This window comes from Corvus hawaiiensis, chromosome 9, assembly GCF_020740725.1.
Source record: "Corvus hawaiiensis isolate bCorHaw1 chromosome 9, bCorHaw1.pri.cur, whole genome shotgun sequence".
Lineage (NCBI taxonomy): Eukaryota > Metazoa > Chordata > Aves > Passeriformes > Corvidae > Corvus > Corvus hawaiiensis.
In genome coordinates, this window is record NC_063221.1 from 26869164 (window position 1) to 26891746 (window position 22583).

The window sequence follows — 22583 nt, forward strand, 5'->3', positions numbered from 1 at the left end:
GCCCGAGCGCGCCGCGCCCGCGGAGCGCCGGGAGCGTCCGGGGGGCACCGCGGGGACAGCGGGGCAGCGTGGGCGTGGGTGTGCCTGAAAACACTGCCCGCTCCCCCGCCACCTCAGAGTTTGGCTCTCTTGTCCTTTCCTTTTCCTTTTTTTTTTTTTTTTTTTAAATCATTGGGAACGGTACTTGACAACTGTTTGATTTTTTTTTTTCCTGGGTGTAACTTATCAAAAGGGGAGGGGGGAATATGCTGTGGAAGGTGACAATTCAATTTATGGCCTCTCCCCTGCCCTTGGAGATTTTGTTTTATAATAGTATATAACGATGCCTCTCTCCTTCCTTCCCTTTTCCTTCCTTCCCTTTTCCTTCCTTCCCTTTTCCTTCCTTCCCTCCTTCCTTCCTTCCTTCCTTCCTTCCTTCCTTCCTTCCTTCCCTCCCTCATTCCCTCATTCCCTCTCTCCTCTCTTTTCTTTCTCTCTCCCCACTCCCTCCTCTCTCTCATTCCACACCCGCAGGTGAATGTACAAGTGCTGCCGCAGCAGGAGAAGCCCGAGGTGAGTATGATTTTCCATCCTTTCGCTGCGTTTTAGCCTGGGGGAGCCCTGCCCGCCCTTCACTCCCCAGAAAGTAAAGTTCGTTCTTTCTTTCTCCTGCCAGCTGTTTGCGTGACTACATGTTCAACAGGCGCCTTCCCCTCGGGGACAATAAGCCCGAGGGACTGATTTTTAAGGAGGAGGAGGCTGCCGGGCTGGTAACTGTATATTAACCCCGGAGCTTTTGTTTTAGCATCAGGCACCCGGGTTTGACGTCACCTTCGCTGGTTGCGGGAGGAGGTAGCACTTCGGTGGGAAATAACTCCGTCTCCTTTCCCCAGGGCTCTCGCCTCTCTTTCCCACGAGGGATCTCCATCCTCCTCGGCACTTTCTAAAGTTCTTTTTCACATGCGTCCGTAAGTCCTTCCCCGTAGCGGGAACTGTCTGCCGGTCGTAGGGGCCTCCTCCCTCCGCTTCAGCATCCCCACCTGCGCTCCCACGCCGCGAGACCTGTTCCAGGTGCCTCCCCGGGTGGGTGCCCCGGGCGAGCTGAGGGCCCCGAGACGGGAGGAGAGAAAGCCCTGGCTCTGCTCGAAGCGTGCCGGCCCTGCCTGCCGCTTCCCCGCGGCTGGACACCGCGCAGGGCCGCGGGGCAGCCCCGCTGCAGGACGCGCAGCGCTCGCTGATGCTGCGATGGCTCTTCCCCTTGGTCGCTCTCATTCCGTGGTTGCGAAAAGCACAGATCCTGAGGCCTCCAAATTTTCATTATTTTTATTGCACTTACATCCGTCTTCCTTTCTTTTTTTTTTTTTTTTTTTTTTTTTGGTAACGAAATGAGCGATTTCCTACCCGATTTTCTGCGGGTGCAGCTGCCACCCACTCCTCGTGATTTAGGTGTTATAACACCTTTATTTAATACGGCCGCCAAGTCAAAATATCCGATTTAATTTTATTTGCAACCACTAATTTTATTCTCCGGAGAGTATTACTCTAATCATCTGATTTAATTGGGATTTCGTAGAACTCGATCAGACCTAATAAGAAACATTTAAAGTATTGCTTTATGTTGGTTTAACAGGGAGAAAATATTCTCCCTTCTACCTGGCAGTTTTTTGGAGGGGTTGCGATGGGTTTTTTTCTGCAAATACCGTCCCTTTCCCCCTCGAGGCAGCCCGCCACCACCAACAGCACAGGACACGGGTTATGCCGATTTCCTCCGTTCTGTTGTCTTTCAGCTTTGACTTAAATTAAAGGGCTGGGTTATCCTTTCCGTTTAAGGCGGTTTAAAACTATTTTGGAAACAGGCATGGGGAAAAAAACCACCAAACAAACCAAAAAAACCCCAAACAACAAAAACCCCCGAGAGTGGGTCAGTAATCAGCCTGTGAAATGCGGTGGTTTCTGTTCGGAGCCTCATGCTTCCAGTAACATGACAAACGGCGGTGTTGAAGTTGGGACACACAACGCGTAGCATCTCTATCCCGAGGCTGTTTCCGTGGGCTCCTGCAGCACGGCCCCACTCGCTGAGATAGGCGGAGTTGGGGTGCAGTGTCCCAGAGCTGGGCACGTAAACGCCCGGTGCCTGTTTCTGCTGTTCGTCCAAAGTCAGCAGAGGACACCCCTTGGTCCAAAACACTTAGCCATGTGCTCGTTTTAAATGTTACACTCAACTTCAATCCGACATCGTAATAGCGGTGTTTTATTAAATAAAAAATCTAAAATTGCAAGGATGTGTAATTACAAGGATGTAACTCCAGGATTCAGCAAGTTCTGAGGACGTTTGTCCAAATCTCCCCCAATTTCAGGGGCGTTTGACGGGTACCCACGCCGCGCTCCTCTCCGGCCACCCCCAGGGCAGGCAGCAGCCCCGGCAGGCGCCTGGAGGCGGCGGGGGCTGGAGGCGAAGCCGCCGCTCCCGGAAAGCGCCGCTCTTCGCCGGGATCGCTCCTGACCCGGAGCCGAGGCCTCTCGTCGGGCTCGGCACCCTGCTCCGGGCTCAGGCAGACTCTGCCTTTCCGCTTTCCAGGAGGGAAGTGGCTGGAGGGGCTGCTTCCAACCGGGACCCAACTATTCCTGTGTTGCTGTCCTCTTACGAGGTGCGTTTAGAAAAGGAGAGCCCGGAATCACACTTCTCCCCGGTCTGATATTTCAACAACAATAATTTCTCCCCTGTCCGTGTTTTCCTTTGAAAACTTTCACCGTGAGCCCAGAAGGTGCGCACATTTCACAGATTTATTCAAACAAACCACCCCTTGAGCTGTGAGTTCGCCCGGATCAGCAGAGGCGCGGCCAGGACTTGCCACGGGCTCGGAGCTCTCTCCAGCTGTGTCCCGGCCTGCTAGAGCCCTGTGTGTGTGTGAGTATGGACGGGAGGCAGCGGGGAGGTGGATGTTGCTCTCCCCCCACCCCTCCCTTCTTCCTCCCCTCTCTCCTGCTGCAATTCATTTCTGTTTGACGAGGCACAATAAAATCTTCATGTACATCCCTGCTCCCGTGTCTTTCTGGGGGAGGGATGTTTGTTTTAGGCACGCACAGAGCAGCCGCGCTCCCGCTGCCCGGGTGGGACAAGGAAAGAAAAATTCATTTCTCCAAACCCGGCGAAACGCGACTTTAAAGCCCCCGAGACTGGTCACGCTCCCAGCTTGGCTCTGGGAGCATCTCCCAGCGTCAAACCGTGAGAGGAACTCAGGCTTGGACCCAGCTCCCTCTTCCTCCCCGCAGGCGCCGGCCGGGCCCCGCAGGAGCAGCCCGGGTTGGCACCGGGCGCCTGGGCCGACTCCAGGGAGCGGGGCGGGTGCCCTGCCCGGGCCGGGCACGGAGAGCCGCCGACCCCCAAGCTACCAGAGCTAAGGGGTCCTAGAGGGAACCCCACCATGGTCAGGGCAGCCCGCGCCCTCCAGACGCGTGAAAGTCGACTCTACTTCGTTACAGGGATGGCCAGAGACGCCGCCTTTCGTTGCGCAGTGCCCCGGTTGCTGCTCAGTTATCCCCGCTGTGCGTTTGACTCTGGCAGCATCCAGAAATTCACCACTCGGCGCCCACGGCCCAGCGCTCACATCTGGATCAGCTCGATAAAACACGATATATTTATTCTGAAGAAGCCCCGATTTCCCCGGTGTTTCTTTCTCTCCTCACTCCCCTTGATTCACCTAAAGGCTTCCCCTGTACGGCTGCTCCGGTGCCCAAGTTTGAGAGGGCTGCAGCAACGGTGCTGCTGCAGCTTCCCCCAATTGCAGCAGTAAAATCTTAATTAAAAAGCGCCCGGCTATTGGCTGCCATGCGGGGGAAGGGACACGCACGCCTGCAGGCAGAGCAGCCCTCGGAAACATCCCAGAGAAATATAGTTCTTGATTAGTGTATTTTCATCTCGTTCTTAGCGGAAGACAGTTTGTAAGTACCTGCTAATGTTAGTGCTCTTTAAGGTTTCAATTGTTCTAGGGGGTTTGCCATTGACTTTTTCATTATTTACCTACTGAATCAAAGTAAGCAAATGCCATCTGTTTCCCTGCTGCTATCATCTTCACTTTTAATTATCCGCCCAGCCGCCTAATAGAGATGATATTAAACTAAATCTTTTTGACATTAAAAGTAATTATCCCCAAACCAATATTACAAGAATGAAAATTACCACCACCACTACCCCCCCTTCAAGAAAAAGGCACATTCCTCCTAGTCCAGGCAACCTCTTCAGATCCGGAGCGAGGAAAGGGAGACGGAACTCCCGTTAGCCCGCACTTCTCAAGTATTTGAAACATTATTAACTCGATTTCCCGGCTCCCAGTGGGGGAGGAGAAATCGACAAGGAAGAAAGATTTGTGGAATAAGGGAAATTCGGGGCTCCGCGCACTCCTGCGCGGGCTCCTCTCCGCCCGCAGCCCGGCGGCAGCACGGGGCGGGCGGCGGGGCCGGGGCTGACTGACCCCTCGGGGTTCCGCCGGGGCCGGCGCAGGTACCAGCCCCCCGGCTTTTGGAGAACAACACGTCTTAAATACACAGACACGCGGCCCTCGAAGGGCTTCGCACCATCCAGCGGCACCGGCCGTGCACATCGCGCTGGCCTTGCGGGGACGGTCATTAGAGGGACATTGGAGGAATCGGGGCCGTGATGAAGGGGCACGGCGGGTCCTCTGACAGATGGCCGCCGGCTGAATTACCTCCACAGAGTCATTTCGCTTACTCTTCCCCGCCATTTCTCCTCCGACTCCTTTTAATATGAGCCGGAGCCGCGTCCCCGTTTCCTTTAATATGTGCTAAACTGAGCTAATTTTAATTGCATGTTTCAACTTTGCTAATTAAATAGAGTGGTCTAATTAAAAGTGACTAGGGAACAGTTTTAATTCAACCCTCTACTTTTTTAACAATCCATTATGCAACAAATCCAGGGTAAGCCCTCCCTTTAAAAAAGCTACAGATGATTGAGTTTTTACACCTTTTTACACGCTCACAATGGGGAGACTTGACCCAACATATGTAGCAGTGGGGCCGGGCCCCCCCGGCTCCCTGGCGGGGCATCGCGACCGAGCCGCCTCGCTGCTGCTGCCCCGCCTGAGCGCGGCTGGACCCGGGGGCTTCCCGGGGCCTCCCCGCTGGAAGTGCGGAGACTATTAGCCCAGCAGAGGTTAGAGTAGCACATCCCCAAGACAGCAGCCCAGGATTTGGGAAAATCGGGCTCTTTACACGCTTCATCTCTTCACCAAGTGCTCATTAGGTTGTTAACCTCTGGTTCACATGAAAGGGGCATGTGATGAATCCCCTCCCGAACAAATGGGCGCATCCCCCTTCAGGCACTGAACAAAGCCCTTAAAATAACTGCACAAGAAAGCCTTTAGTTGTTACTCTAAAATTTCTTTTCTCTGAGAGCTTGTGCCCATCCACACACACGCACACCGACACACAGAAAGAGGAAAAAAAGCTCACACACGCAAAAATCCATCCATCACCCCCCCTCCCCCCCCCCTCCGTGTGCTGGAGCTAAAAATTAAAAATCCGTGGTCCGTCCCCAGGGCCTTCGGCGCTGGCTGATGTCTCCCGGGTTTGGCTGAGGCTCGGGCTGGGGCTTCCCAAGGGAGGGGAAGGAAATCTTAATCGCTTTAGCGGGGCGGGCGGGGGAGCAGCCTCTGCCTGTGGAGGGGGAAAGCCACGCGTCCCGGCCCGGGGCAGCGCTCTGCGGGGGCACGGGGGTGTGAGGGTGCCCATGCCGGCCCCCGCTCTGCTCTCCCTTCTTCCTTCCACCCGTCAGACAGACGAGCTGAGCGGATCCGCCGCGGAGGAGGGCGCGGGCAGGAGTTTCCCTTTCTCGCCGGGGAGTGCGGCGAAGGCTGGGACACCTCGGGGGGAGCCCAGTGCCCCCAGTGCCCCCTTCCCTCCCCGGCCCCGTTCCGCGCTGGGAGCGAGAGCGGCGGATAGGGTCCCCTCCTAAACCAGACGGGCTCAACCTCCCGAGCCAGCGCTGTCTGCTCGGGGCTCGCTGCCCACGGAGGGCCGGCCAGGGAGCCGAGCCTGGCTCCGCATTCCCACCGCTCGCCTGTGGATTTAGGGCTCTTTAAGACCTTTGCTTTTCTCTCCCTCTCTCCTTCTCCCTCTCCCTCTCCCTTTTTATTTCCCAGCCCCTCGGGCATGGATTAAAGTGACAGACAATTTTCCCCTCGCACCTTATTGATGGTTAAATGCACTCTGAGTTAATGCGCGGGAAGCGGGGAGGGAGGGGGGCTGTCCCGGCAGCGCTGCGAACCTCGGCGGGTGGACGGGGCGGCCGCGGGCCGGGGGCGGCTCGGCACGAGCGGCGCGGCCGCCTCCCCCCATCCCCGCGCCGGGGTTTGCGCGGCAGCGGAAGCTCCGCGGGGATCCCCCGCGTCCGCGGCGCTGCCCGTGGCACAGGGACACGCGCGTGTGCCGCAGCCTCCCGGCAGCCGCGGGGACACGCGCTGGCACCGCCGGGAGCACGCAGGTACCGCGGGGGCAGCAGCTCCGAGCCAGAATGACTCGGGAAAGCCCCGCTCTGCTAATTTACCGTAGGGCGCTCCGAGAGGTTCATTAAAAAGGCTCTTGTCAGCTCCCTAACGATCCGAGAGCTTTTTAATTATATTTTATATTCCCCTACCCGTCTCCTAACTTCAAACACATGGTAAAAAGGATTTGCTGTTTTGTTTCAGGTAAAACCTAATAATTAAAATTCAGACCCCGTCCCATGCATCTGCTTCGCCTTTGCCAAATGAATTGAAGGGAGAGAGAAAAGCGATTTCATTGAGATCACAGATGGGGTGCAGGTTTTTGGAAGAAATTTGAGAAACACCATTGTCCAGAATCAAAACTCTATGTCTTGCCCCACAAAGGGGGCTGCTTTAAGCCCCTCAACTTCTATGGGGCTTGTTTTTTAAACTTTAAGTGTTCCGCACAATAAGCTGCCACCAAAATGTCACAACCACTCTAATTCCAAGTGTGTCTCACTGCAAAGGGTGCAGAAAAATGAAGGGAGCAAAGGGAAGGAGTGTAATTAAAAACCCTGGAGCTCCCTCCTGCCTGCTGGGGCCCGGCGACCGGTCCGGGGCGGGGGCGGCGGGGAGGTGCCCCCGCCCGTGGCAGCGGGACGGACACCCCAAGGTGCGGAGCCGCCCTCCCCGCGCCGCTCCCGCATCTGCCCGGCCACATCCCGGCTCTGCACATCGGAGCGCTTCCATATTTTGGAGGCTACATTGTTTCATTAGCCGAAAGCAAAAGATTAATTCTTTTATTTTTATTCATGATCATGACAGCCCCGATCGGATTTGCCAGAGGATTCCCCCCTTCAATGTTTATTGCCCCAGGAGCTCAGGAGCCGAACAATCCTGACGGAATGCGATAGATAAACACAGTCGATATCGTTAGAGACATGTCGAGGGGGTTTGCGGAGGGGCGGGAGGGCCGATGTAACAGCGTCATCAAAAACCACACGCACTTCGGGGAAAAAATGATTCTTGTATTCTTTTCCCAGTTCACACGCAGTATTTAAGGGGCCCTTACACAAACACAGACTTCTTTCAAGTTAATGATGGACCATCCGCAATCTCCCCCGGCACCGTCCAGCCCCGGCCCGGTGCCGCGCCGGTGCCATCAGACCCGCGGGACCAGGCAGCGCTGGGGCGATGCCCAAACATGTGGCTCCATTTGTTTGTTTGGTTGGCTGTTTATTTGTGGGTTGTTGTTTTGTTCTTTTTTCCTAGGAATGCCCAGTTTTTCCTTGCGCGCCCCTTGCCCAGCGCCGGGCTGAGCGGCCCCATCTCCGCCCACGCCCACGGGGAAAGGCGCGGCACCGAGGCTTTTCCCCTCTTTTGACTTCCCTTTAACTATTTTTTTAGTAATTTTTAAATAATTCTTGGTTGCGGTGCGGGCAGAGCCGGGCCGGGGTGCGGAGCCAGGGCGGCCGCGGAGGGAAGGGAGACCCGCGGGGGCGGCTCGGCGCCCGGCGGCCGCCCAGGCTCCGCTGCCCCCGGGAATTCTGCCCCGACGGCTCCATCCGGCCCGGGAGAGGCCGAAGGGCGGCTGCGGTGCCGGCCGGTGCCGCGGGATGCCCGGGAAGCGTCTTCGCCCCCATCCCGCTCCTCCAAGCTAACATCTTCCAGGTGGCCGCGAGGTGCGAAGGCGCGGTGGGACCCGCATCAAGGCAGGGATCTCTTTTTCGGTGTTTTTGTTTGTTTATTTGGTTTGGTTTCCCCACGTTAGACGATACTGCAACAGCCACACAATGCCCTACCTTCGTCTACACCTTGAAAAAGTGTATTTCAGCAAAAAAGTGTTCTCTTTAATTTGCAGGTGATACTTCACTTCTGAAAAATACTTCCCGCCTTTTTTTCTTTATTAGATCCACACAATTATAAATTATTTTGTTCTTCTGCATCACTGAGTTTATAGATGTCATTAAAAAAACAATTCCTTCTCCATTGCCACCACAGTTTGGAAATGCTTTCCCTCACACAATCGAAGTCCTCATTAATCAGGACACATAAACAGGCAAATAGGCCTACACAAAATGAAAAATATTTCTAAGTACACATTAGAATAATTTTTAAACTCCTAAAATGGCCGCAACAGAATGGGGGTTTTCAAATGACAACAAATGAGGTCTACCTGTAAATTTAGAAACGGCAAGATCATGAGTAGCATGCCATAATTACAAGGTATAAAATACTTATGAGTGATAGTAACTCATGTTAATGGGGACCGTGACAGTAGATTAAATAAAGCATAGAGGCAAATAAAATGATAGAAACTACATCTTTTTAGGTGAATGAAAACATGCTTATATTCACTACTTTACAAAACGATAATCCTTGTTAAAAATCACCAGGGTAGCACTACCCTTTTAGAAGAAAACTGCATGAAGTTGAAGATAACAAAGAGAAATTAAAGTCACAGGTGAAAGACTAAGACTGTAACCAAAACTTTTTGAAGACACTATTTTAGATCCTCAGAGTACACTCGTATCTGACTTTAAAAGACTACAGCATGCCCACAAGAAGTAGTTGGGCTGTGTGCACCAGCATGTTAAAGGATGTAATTGGAAGACAGACTTAAAGCAGGAAACTAGAAAAGAAAATTAGAAAACCCATGGAAATTTAAATTTTGGAAGATATGAATCCTGAATTAAACAACTGACATACCCCAAGGAACAATTACCAAAAGTGTAAAGGACTATTAAAAGTATCAGAAACAGAAAACCTGCCAGAAGATAATTGGACTAATACATTTTTACAGTGTAAAAGACTCCTTTTATTAAAAATAAGGTAATTGCAGAAGAACTAAGCTAGTCATCTGTAGCAGTGTTTACTGCAGTGGAAACATCTTTTCTTGAGTTTAAAAAAAAAAAAAAAAAAAGTAGTATTATCAGACTGATAGCTGGAAGCAGAAAGCAACAATTTTCACAGTGAGAAGATTCCAGCAACGTCCCCAAGGATCTTTGTGGGAACCTGTGTTATTCAAGGTACTCAGACACCACTACCTGGAGAAAGGGATCAGTGGTGAGCTGATGATATTAATAAATAACACAAACTCATTCAAGCTGAGTGGATAGAAAGGGAACAGCGATGAACTGTGGAATCCTGTGGAATATTGTCACAACATGGAGCTGGGTAAACAGTAAAGGAAACTCAGTGGTGCTAAGTACAAAATAACGATCCTGTTAACCAGTAGTTTTGTAATCACAAGAACTAATGAAGCCTCCTTCTATAACCAGCAGTTGAGTGACATTTAAACTGAATTACATTAAGTCTGTAGTGTGACTTTAGTCTTTATTACACATAAAAGAATCCACAGAGAAAAGACCTAAGGAGTGAATTCTCTGTTATCTAGTGAGACATTAAAACCTTTGGAAACTTTCAGGGTGATCGGGTCTGGAGTGACTCCCAAGAGCTGGATCTAGTGAGACTTGCCTTCACTGCACGCACTCAAGGGACCTTCCATCTGCCTTCCTGTTTCCTGAATTCTGGGCTGCCAACTTTGACAAGACTTAAGGAAATTACAGACAGCAAAACCCTTATAGCATTTAATTCCCTTGAATTTTTTTTTTTATGTGGATGTAAAATGCGAAGGTAGTAATAAGGTATTAAAAAAATATTTCAAGGAGCATGGTCTATTTTATCCCACATAAATCAGCAGTGCTGTCAGGGGGAGCAGCCTGGCCTTCCTCTTCCTCTCGTCTTCATTGACTTACCTAGAGACACATCAGGGAGCTGCATCAGCCTCTAAACTGCTCCAGAAAAAAAAAGGTCATTTTTTAACTGGTTTGCCTGGTCCCAGTGCAAGGTGGGGGCACAGATGGCTCTGTGGGCAGAAGCATAGACCTGTATCAGACTAAACTGAGTATAAAACTGCCTGGATCCTGACACGTTTAGTGCTAAATTTGCTATTCCCCACCTGTCATCTGTGGGGAAATAGTTTCAGGTAGAGAACAATGTCTCATGCTGTGTACAGTGTACAGTAATTTCTGCTTTTTTTCCTGACCCGTCCAGAAAGAAAAATATAACTAAGGCTACTGCAGTTGCCTTCTCTTTTATACAAACAGATTAATAAAACTAAACTTGGGTGCAGAATCAACATCCAGTCTCCACTCCCAGCTCTTTTGTTCAAAAAGACCAATGGCTGCAATGAACATCCACTGTCAAGGGCTGGATGGCTCATCCCAGGCAAGCACCCAGCTGCCAGGCTAAAGACTGATTTGCACCCTCCCTCTCAAGGACCTTTAAAGGAATCCTGTATTTTGGCAGTCAAACAGCTTTGAGAGTGAGCAGCACACACTTTAAAAGTAGCTGTGCTGTGGTGGTGTTGAAGCAGACTATGGAATGTCCAACCCAGGGAGTCATCTCTCCTCAGGCCCTCACAATACTGGAGAAACCAAAGTGTGAATTACCATCAGCGAAAACTCCTCCTCGGGAGGAGGTCACCATCACTGTTTCCAAATGGTGGAAGGTCTTGGTGCTTACCTTGGTGCACAGCCTGAGTGCTGAGAGCCCTCAGGAGAAGGACAGCAGAGGAGGAAGCCTTTGCTCCAGGGAGGAATGGCACACATAAAGACATCTCCATCTTCAGCATTTCTGACTGACTGCTCCAAGCAAGTTCTGGTTCTGCCTGGTAGTGACTCTTCACATGTAGAGACACCCACTTACACATGCTTTGTGCTTGCTGTGGAAGCTGTTTTAAGGCTCTGAAATCTTCTCATGCATTGTTTAGGGAGCCTGGACACGAGGCCCGGATAATGAAGTGCTTCAGTCCTGAGAGTCTGGGATATTGTGGTTTGATTTTTTCCCCACACATGGAAGAGTGAAATCATATAACTTTTTAGTAGAAATATTGCTGCAATTGAAAATTTATTTTAAGTTTCTAATGTCACCAAGTTTATGAAAGCCAAAGTCCTCTTCTGCTACATTAAAAAGAATAGACAACCCCCCCCAACACAGCTCCATTAGAAACACCCTCAGCACTCCCACAGAGCTGAAGGGTGCATATGCAGAGAGTAAAGAGCAAACACTCATGTTCTGCATGGTCTCTAATAATGATTTCAAACACCACTGTCAACAGGCAGAAAGTTTCTCCCAAAGCCAGAGAGTGCCCCACCTTCACGCCATGAGTAACAGAAGCCAACACACAGCACGGGATTCCTTTCAGCAACAGTAATTCCTTAAGACTTAAAACTAATGCATTAATCACCTTAATGGTAATCCATTAATGTGAAGAACCTGAAGATCAAAAGGCAGAATCAGGGATGTGCTCCGTAGCAATGGTGTTACAGTTTTAGGGTAGTACTGAATTACAAAATTCGACTGACTAGAGGCTTATCCGTGCCAGCAGAGTGTGTGAAGTGAATACCAGGAGAGCAGAAAATGATGGCACAGAATATTAATATTTCTACACAGGGATTGGTTTGTGTTGATGATGTGATTCAGAAAGGTGACTCGACATGGTTGCTTCTTGAAATCAGGCCCAAAGTATTTAAGGACCAAAATCGTTAACGTTTTATTTAAAGAGCGATACACTTGTTTACGTTGTGGCAGAAAGATCTCTGTATTCTGATCTCAAAATCTTTATACCAGAGGGCAGTAATGCCACCACTTTGAACACTTCCAGTTAATTATCACTAGAACATTTTGATAATGACAGTGTCTTTTGCAATATGAACAAAATGAGGGAAAAAAATAATAAAAGAGTATAGGAAAAAAAAAAGGCCAAACAACCCTGGGAGCACTGACTTCAATGAGTTCAACAAATATTCAAGCCACATTTAATAACTTTATAAAACTAGTATCAAAGTAAAGAATATATAGTCAAAATACAGAAATCAAGTTGAGTGAGAGAAAACAGCCTGATGAGATCAAACAGAAGTTAAATAGAACAGATTAATATAAACAAGTTAGCTGAAAGGTCGCTTTGCTTCGTGTAGCACTATTTCAGCAACTCCTTTCCTCAACAGGCAGCTTAGAAGGAAAAAAGAAGATATGCATCACTTTAAAATCCTGCTGTATGTTTTACTGTGATTGTTTGTAGAAACAGCATCACCCCAATTCGGAACCCAAGTTACTTTCTTATTTAATAAACACAGTGGATGGGGGTTTTATTGTAAGAAAATGAAAGTTCAGAACGAAGCGTCTGCATTCAGCTTTCCATTACACATATTGTTCTATTGGCTAGGAATTCTTTTATTTGTGAACTGCAAATTATTAAGATTTGCTTACACTTCCAAACCTTTTGTTTGTCATAGATATTTCACTTCTAAAAGTGTCTGGTGTGGCACTCACTAATTACAGAATTATAAAAGGTAGAATAAGGCTTTGCCCACTCAGAAATTCGCATTTTTGGTAAAGGTAACAATATATCAGCATCACTAACATCCTAAGAATAGGCATACATTTAATTTTATATCACCATCCTTCCAAAGAAAAAAAGAAAGATTAAAAGATGTGTGCAACTGGTTTTAGCTTAGTATAAAATTTTCAAATCAGAACTCATTCAGCTGCGATAAACACTATGAATTACGTCTAAACATAGATGGAAAACAATGTGCCAGGCTTTCAAAGAAAAAAAAAAATTGGTTAGCAGATGATGATCCTGTAGTGCTATTGTGCACTATCCTGAAAGCCCAGAGAGAAAATAAAAAAATAAAAAAGGAAAAAAAAAAAGAGGAAAAAGAAAAAAAGAAAAAAGAAAGAAAAAAATAAAAATAAAAATAAAAAAAGTCCCCAAACAAACCAGTTTTGATGCAGGTTTGGCATCAACTACACTTTATGGTCTTAGCCTCAGTATGCTCATCCAATAGCTGAGAAATTTAAAGTACCAGATTTTTCCACATCAGATAGCAGGTAGCTGGTGCATACATTTCAGACAAGAGAACTAGGATTTCTTTGAGATGGGATCAATAATGTATTGTTAAAATGTCCAAAGTGTGCAACAATAAGGCAGATTTCTTATTACACCACCCCTTAAAATACCCATTGTTTGATGAACCAAACAAGGTGCTTTAAACCAGCAGAGTAATAGGAGACAAGCAAGTGCCAGAATGAAGAAAAACTGCTAAAATGGGAACTGCCCTTCCTTTCACAAGGAGAAATAAAGAACTTTTGTATCTGGTATTTGAAAGGTTTTTAACAGCTGATATTCAATATCAGCTGATTCCTGAAGTGTTGGCAAGATACCAGGTTTCTGGTACTGGCCATGTCTAATGTTATTTAAATATTCACATCATGCAATAAGCAGTTTCACACTGCAATGTAATGGAAAATACTTCCTAAACTGAATTGGAACTGAGACCCAAAGCAGAACCAGTAAATAAATACCTCGCATATATGTCAAACTATATTCTCCAAACAAAACCTTACATCTTATCAAAGAAGTCAGAAAGTACTAACAAAAATTATATGCTTTCTACTATAATACTGTTAAATTTCCATGGCTGAGAATGTCCCATTAATTTTTTCTGCCTTTTTAAATTAGTTGACAAAGTAGAAATTCAAACACAGAAATAAAATGCATATATATGAGAGCACTGGCTCAGTGAGATATCAAATATACAGCATTCTAGTGTCAAAAGTACAGGCAGAAATGTCCAAGATTTCTTGGTGAAAAAGGGGCATTTGAGGAGTAAAAATTCTACTTAACAATCACTCACATTTTAACAGTGCATTAATTATAACAAAAGCTGGATGATAAGTGAGCAACAGAATCATAATGTTCAGTGTTCATAGCAGAACTTTATCCTCTGCTCATTTAAATGAGGTTGGAAACATATACTCATGTATGTGAAACTTTAAGTAGCTATATTTGTTTTTTTCAATTTTTCAGGATTCTTGCAAGAGGCAAACTTGTGACATGGAATTGAGCTGGATGTCAGTACAAGGTGGTGCTCAGAGAAGTCTTCCTCTCGATGCTGTGCCTCTGGCTTATCAAACGATGATTAGTCCTACAATCTTGTTTGATCTATTCTTTTGCCTCTAGGAAAAGGGTTTCTTGAGGATACAGTTTTACCTCCAGTAATGATTTATTTGGATCCAACTGGGTCACCTGTAAATACATGAACACAAAGATATGTGTAAGTAGACTTTTGAATTGTTTATCTTCACAATGCAGACTCTCACAGGGAAAATTTTTGAGCCCCTCCATCAGTGATAACTGAAGTAGTGAGTATTATTTTCCAGGATGCAGATTAAGAAATATATATTGTGTTTTCTGTTGTTGTTATTATAAGTATTATTTTGTAATAACAACAAACAGAACAAGGAAAAAACAGAATCCCTGACATTAATTCCAAGAAGGTCTGGTTCTCAACCATAAACTAATGCACGAGTCTGTTTTTGTCAAAGTTAAGAGCTTTTGGAAGGATTACTAGAACACGTGAGTTAAGATGAAAAATAAAGCTGTACTCCTAGAGAATTATCCCAGCATTTCAGCCAAACTGATGGTGCAAGCAGCATAGCCATTCCAACAGGATCTCTCCATTGAAAAGAGAAACTCTATTTTCCTATTCCCTTTCTTGCCCCAAGTCACATGGTGGAACGCCCAGCTTTCACTCACCTCAATGCTTTCAGACACCTCAACAATCCCAGGCTGGGAGAAAACTGTTTCGTTTTCTATATATTTACTTATATAGACAAATTAATGACAAGTGTCCCAGTGTCATTCAGATGTTTACAAGTTTACAAGCCAATGCCATGACATCCTTCAGAGTACTGCAAAGCTTCGCGTAAAAGGATGAACCATTTTCCAAAGTATTTCACTTCCATTTTTAAACTTATTTTCCCTGGTAATTCTGTTTTTGTTTATTTTGCTGTGTGAGCACACCAGTTATCAGAATTCTGCTTGTGAATAACAGCTTACTAGTCTTATGCCATCGGTATAAATGCAAATGCACGCCAATAAACATTTTTTCCAAAGTTAAATTTGTTTCATCTATGAACATAGCATGTCACTGCTTTCTAAAAATGTCTCTTGAAAACATTAAGGATCCAGCACACAAAATGCTATCAATTAATAAGAAATGCTCATGTAATTTTCTTAAAAGCCTAATTTACTAATCCCGTTACCTATTAACAAAAATAGTATTGCTTCTTATTCCCTCCCCCCAACTAAATCAGGCAAACTTAAAATATATTTGCCTTTCTATTGTCTTATTGAATAATTAGGGAAAAGTTATTATTTAAACAAACTTTCAAGGCTTATCACTTCCTAAGACCATCAAAATCCACGTAATTTCCTCTGACTGCAGCAGAATTTTCTTAAAAATGACATACTTTAAAAACCCAAACCAAACCCAAAAACCAAACAGATGCATTATTTTTATTCCCAAAGAAGAACATATTTTCTTAAACTTCATGTTCCATGGTGAGCTACTGCTAAATGTCTGAAGAGAAAAATAATTTACAAAAACCAGACTCAATTTCAGATTCCTATTATCTACAGTCCAATTATGCATTCTTGCACAGATGCTGCCTGAATTATTGAAAGGTTATTATCTTCGAAAGCAAACCTGTTATGTAAAAAACAGCCAAAGTAGTGCATTTAAGTTTGTGATTACAGAAGTATGCTAATTAAGTATCTTGTTGCATTTTTTAATGTTTTGGTATTCTGCTACAGTCTGTTACTGAACAGGGAGTGAGGTAAAGAGGGGTCTGTGCAATTTGCAGCATCTGAGGTATTGGGCACCTGAGAGAAGCAATTTTCCTTCTTTTCAGTACAAGTCTCTATTAATTTAGACATCTTTATTTTCAAATCGTGCAACCATTTTGTTGGGGTTTTTGTGTTTGTCTTTTTTTTTTTTGCAAGAAAAGGCAGGAAAGTCAGAACAAGTCTCTTTTCCACTTAGAAAAAAAAAAAAATCTCGGAAGTATGCCTAGGCACTGAACACAACCTTCCAGGCTGTAACCATATGGAAACCTATTATTCACTTGAGTGTAATTCAAGATACATGTCCTAGTCTAAGGTCTGCAAACTTCAAGGGCCTTAAATAACAACAACACATGATGCTCCTTCCTCAGTGAGAAGGGTCCTAGGAGCCTTGTGGAGTACCTGCAGCACAAGGACTGTGCAGCTTTTCACCATAATTTCAGTGTGCTGCTTAATTCACTGAGGGACAGCAGAGTTTGCAAATGTTTACACCATTACCCAATTAACTAACAATATGGCTCCTACATCTGTCAACAAACAAAGCTGTTGTTGCTTTGTTTTAGCTCCTTGGCATTTTCTGTTCATATGGGTCGCCATTGTACTTAATTATCACACCACAACCCTTCTGCAGATTCTACTTTGTTATTAGTGGCTTGTAAATATGTTGTTTACTACAAAGAATAGAAGCCTTATTAGTGAACATACCTCCTAACAAAAGAAATGGTTTCTCTTGTAAATATATGAAATATAAGACCTAAGATGCATTCTAACTTACAGTATTTTAAAACAGAATTAGAAACCAAAGACTGATCTATAGCAGAGACCAAAGGAAAGAGCTGTAGCCTGCAAAGGTGTGTTTAATGTAGTGCTCTACTGCATCTCATTCACTTACATTTATATGCATTCTTTCATAATGAAGAGTATAAAATGCCTTTAAATGCATATCTGTGTGCCTTGTTTCATTTCTATTAGTATAAATTCTGGAGCCCACTTCAGTGCTGACACCCCTTGGCTCTGATGCCATTGCATGATGCTCTTTCCAAAGCAGCCCTGCACATTATGTAAGCTACACTGTCCCAAACCCCTACACCTTTATTATTTGAAGATTTAGTCAATGTTGTTAGCATGTACACAGAAAATCATTGAAGTACGCTTATATATTGAATCTGATTTCATCTGTTCCACCTATGTGGTGGAATGAACACTTTCTTTATTAAGGTTGCAAAATTCATCTTCAGCATTAGTTAAAAGCCTTAACAAATGCTAAAGGCACATTTTTGTCTGTATCTTTAAGTCCTGCAATAACTGACTTTCTACCACTCATAAGCACACAGTCTAGGAGTCACCTCCCACATCCCACTGTGATACCAGCTGAATGTATTTCGCAAATCTTCTGTGGGTTTGCTAATGCCAAATACTTTATGTGATAATGAAACATGAACTAAAACCCCTTAAAAAGAGACTGTAAGGCATTCCAAACTTAGCTGGTGAGGACAGTGGCTGAGGAGGGACTAAGTGTCCAGAAGCTGAGAGTATAACACAAGTGACAGCAAAATTACTGACATTCAAGCTCACAGAACCCTGTAAAATAACATGCAGGTGCTTTCAGGGCTGTCCCAAAGCCCTGAACACAGAGAGTGCCCCAGGAGATTTTATCTTCAGGCAAATGACTTTCTGTGCAAACTTCAACACTCCCCCCTCTCAGGGAAGACTCCTTTGAGCAATAGGATCAGAGGTGCTACAGGACTTTATTTCTGCCAGTCTTAGATCTTGCCATTGAGCTGCTTTCACCGAAATAGGTTTAAGTTGATAAACAATACTTTTTTTCCAACTGTGGATTCAGTTTTATGGGATCTTAGGGTTTGGTGCACTGCAGCTACAGCTTCATCTTTTAGGAACTTTGTTACACAACCAATGTCAGTTTGGTGCCAGAGAGGTTATCACTTAAGTAAGTATTTGTTTAAGTGAATTCTGTGGTGATTATTCCACCTAAGCACTAGCTAGCTGAAGTACTTCTGTGGCACTTAGAAGTTCAAATCATTTAAGACTCTGCAAGGCACAAGGTAGTAATGTTAACTCTTACACTCCTCCTGTAAGAATGTAGTAGCTGCTTACACTTTATTCTGAATAAAGTCATTGGGTTTTTAGATAAACCAAAAATGAAAACTGATACTAGTTTAAAGAACATTTTCATACATTTTTATAGCAAAGTCTTTTTCCTTCTAGAATAACTTTTGAGCTATTTCTGTCTTCACCTTTGCTGACCTATCTGTTCTATTACACACACACATCCTGAGCAGCTGTACTTTTACCACTTACAAGGTGTGGTTCCTTACCCTCCCTAACTCTGCAGGGAAAAGATAAATAAAAAAAAAAAAAAGGCTTAATGCCCAGCAAGGTAATTTAAAAATAAAGAATCAAATACACAATTATCATGACACTTACACAAGCAGTAAATATCACACCCTTCACCTTTCTCTCCACCCTAGGACAAGGATCTGATTCCTGAGTAGCACAGCCTCTATACCACTTACACACGCATGAATACATTTAATGAATCTAACGGACAAAGAGTTCTTTTACTCTCTTTCCTAATCCTCCTAAAGTATAAATGCAATAGAAATTACTTAAAGGCACACCTGGTAAAGTACCAGATCTGTTTAAAAAACTATATTTTCAGAGTGACACACAAACAAATACAGTGAATCCTTTCTACCCATTGAAATATCTCTGGGTTACACAGATAATACGCTCAACTTGAGCAACAAACAAAAGTAGGGTTACTTTATAGAAATATATGCAATTAGATCGGGCTTAGTTGAATAAACTTGGAGATAATTTACATCTGAATTGAAGAAAGCCGTCACAAACAAGGAAAAATATGTCATAGTAAAAGACTTGTAGCCTCGATCCAAATACAAAGCTTTAATCCAATACATCACACTCTTGTCTTACTCCTCTGAAGAGGTTTTCTCAAAACATATTTTAGATTAAGCATACTTAAAAATACATTTACTAAGCAAAGTAACAGCTGTTGATAAAACAGGAAATTGTGATGCTGTATCCTCTATTTTGAGCATGCTTCCCATTTTTCCCTTGGAAAGTCGTGCAGTGCTCCGAGATGCCACCAACCTTCACATAGAGTAAGTTTTCATTGCCTTAACATAATCTATATTAAAACAAATTTTGCTGCATAGATTTTAATCAGTGAAGGCTTATTGATGTCTCTTGCCCTACTTGACTTACTTGACAGGAAATTAAGAGAGCAACTGTGTTCTCCCGTATTTTCTAAAACACTGAACGCAATGACAGGGTGGTGCAAATAACAAGGATAAGCCCAAACCCAGTGCTGCTGTATTTGTATAGTGGCACTTGGACTATCTTTTTATAAGTTCTAAATGAAAATCTGATTTTTCAACTGGAATAAATACCTCATATTAGCAAAACAAAGCTTAAAAACCCCAAAAAACTGAATCTCTTTTTTTGGTCAAAACTAAATAAAGCCCCAATGTTAATGATGTTTTTAAAAACACCAGACTTTTACCCAAATCCTATGGCTTTTTAACAGTGAGTAATAAAACAAATACATAACTGTAGTTTATCTACTTTCCAACAAAAGGCCTTAGGAAGGACTGTATACACCTGGGTGGCTCTGAGGCAGTTCTGTGCCTCTTTTTAGCCAAGGATCAGAAATTTTGTTTAATGATCAGTTCTTGCCCAAAATACAGCCAAAATACATTCAGTTACCAACATCACTGAATATTTGTTTTATGTTTCTTTCCAAGAACTAATCTCACTTAAAAAAATCACTACCAAGAGGCTGCATCTCCCTCTAGCCTTTCAAACAGCTCATTTTCAACGACAAAATAACCAACCCACTCCTTCATTTTGGCAGAAGTGCAAACACAAAAGTATTTCAATTAAGAAAAGCCTCTTTGAATAATGTGACTTTTATTGTTATAGTGCTGATGGTGCTGAAGTATTACACAAGTTGCCTTAAGAGCAAGAAGATGAAGTTGGAGTCAGTCAGAGGAGTCACCTGCAGGTCCTGACCCAGACAATTATGATCGCACAGTGGCAACAACTCTGAGACAGGAGGACTTCAGGCTTCAAGGAAGAGCAAGGTGGTGTAAAGCTCTCCTCAGATTTTCTGCTCTCCTCCCTTCCTTCTTTCTGGTTTGAAATATTTGATCTATTTAGGAATTCTTTGTGTGGTTTCTTGGAAAAAGAGAAGCCAACAGAGTACCTTGGACCTTGTCTTTTCCTGACAAAGGACCTGCAGGAAGAGAAGCTCCACTACCTGCTCTCTCACACTATTTACCTTCATTTTTCTTGTTGAGCAGAGAAAGTTTAAGCACTGGCATTTACAGATGAGAGCATTTGTATGTTAAGCATCCTTTCTGCTGTGCCAGGGAGCAAAACAGTCCATTTCTTGTGGGCAGTGCTGCCTGTGTGCTTATAGTGAACTAACAATTATTCACGTATTTAATTATTTGAAAACGTGCTAGCTTCACAGAAAAAAGATGACATCCCCAGAAATACTACAAATTTCACTCTGGCGATCGATCAAGAGCTGACAGGAAGCGAACAGCCACGTTGTCTGGGAGTTTGAAAACACATAAATACATTTAGTGCTCCAAATGAACTCTAAGAACTTTGCTTTGCATACATCCTGTGTATGGGGAATGGATGGGAACACAGTCACTCACAGGAGAACGACCCAGGATTGGATTCATGTGCACTTAATTATAATTGCATGAAAAAACAATCCAAAAGGATTTTTATCATGAGTTCAAAGGATTAAGATGTTCAGATACCACAATGATATCTACAGTATAACATTGTGATTGGTAGATAGGTAAATGGAATAAAGAGAGTGCCTAGGACTGCTTTGGTGATTTAGTCTGATGCATTACTTATGCAATTACCAAAACAGCAGGAGATCATTAAATTTTCTGGTAACCAGACACAGCAGTCTTAGTATCATACAATTACAAAGGCTCTCTATTGGTATTTTATCATTTCATTTTCTTCCTACAAGGGTCAAAAAAAGTCCACAAAATGGATATTAAGCATGAATTCTGGAGAAAAAGTATAAAATCTCTTAGGCCCAGTTTATGCTGGATAATCTCAAATGCAAGAGCAAAGCTCTACAGCTTAACTAAGGCATCTTCCTGTGAACAATAACGCGCCTCCCCTGAAATAAATGTTTTGTAAAATGGGGCAGTGCTGAATAAAAGAGCACTTTGGGTGCGAGGGATGTGCACTGAAGGGCTGTTGGGTGGAATATATTAATCCCATGGTTGGCATTAGTCACTGGGCTAACTAATGAGGATGATTCACCGGAGAGCTCACGCTCCGCATTGAGCATTCAGCGCTGGGTGAATGCTTGCTTACCCTAGTGAGCCCCAAGTAAAAGAGCTCATCTGAAATGCACACCTATTTCCTGAAACTGGTTAAACATTCCTTGTATTCAAATAGAGTTGCTGTGAGAGATCAGAAACTATATTGATCTACAGAATGTAATTCTACTTCTTTTCTTACATCTGTGAGATGTGACCTCCTTTCAGGGACTTGATACACGAAGGGCTTTAATCTTTCTCTTTGGATCAGTTACTTATCTAAAGACACTGGGTCTGAAAGAAACACATCAAGTCTGTCTTTCTTGTAAAAACATTGTGAAAAATCTTCCTGCAATATTTACAGAATTTTTTACTACCTACATGGAAATTATATTTCCAGACAAGCAAACATCACATTTCAAGAAGCAAAATATACTCAATGTTCTCTCAAGTGCTGTCACTGACTTCACCAGAGCAAGAATGTTACCTACTCCCTTCAGTAGGAGCTTACCAAAAGACTCTGATACTGTTCTTTGTGAGCAACAAACTTGTTAAAACAGGAATATCTGGGAGCTACAAATGCTTCAGTGTCCTTTCGTCTTGCACTTGAGGTTAATCGTTCTAGTCCCTCCACTGTTACAAGTCGTCAGGAAAAACAGTCAGAAACCAGGTTTCAAAAAGAGGCATGGGAATATGCCAGTCTGGAATGGCCAATTTGCTTAGGCAACTTCTTCATGTCTTAACTAAACCAAACCTAACTGCTTGAATAAATAAAATAACAACATATCCTGAAAGGAGAGAAAAGACAAGGGCAGATAGTATTGACTTAAGGAAAGCTGTAAATGATAGGAGGAGGGACATCTACCTTTGTAGGTGGCTGTGGCCTTGTGTAAACTAGATTAGAGTAAACACATGACACCACTGACCTGAAAAATTTAAATTATGTGAATTAAAAGAGATGACTACTACTTTGTGTGGTAGGAAAGATGAATATCAGTAACCGAAATGCCTGGAAAAATTACAGGTATCACATGTAATTTTCAAAATTTTTTTAACCTATCAGAAAAATATTTCATTCATCTGAAATCC

General features: G+C 44.2%; 1 protein-coding gene and 1 long non-coding RNA gene across 2 annotated transcripts in view; one reads left to right on the plus strand and one right to left on the minus strand.

The window, feature by feature from the left end:
• The first annotated feature begins 448 nt into the window (after window positions 1-448).
• On the plus strand, window positions 449-3013 carry LOC125330196. Its single transcript, XR_007205408.1, has 2 exons — window positions 449-2627; window positions 2742-3013. It is a non-coding gene; the product is annotated as an uncharacterized LOC125330196 (long non-coding RNA).
• Window positions 3014-11990: 8977 nt separating this feature from the next.
• The window catches only part of FAF1 (Fas associated factor 1), a 151209-nt gene continuing 140616 nt past the window's right edge, over window positions 11991-22583 (minus strand). The window contains exon 19 of the mRNA XM_048312320.1: window positions 11991-14553. Coding sequence (XP_048168277.1) covers window positions 14470-14553 — 84 coding nt within the window. The 3' untranslated portion in view covers window positions 11991-14469. The remainder of the gene's footprint in view (window positions 14554-22583) is intronic.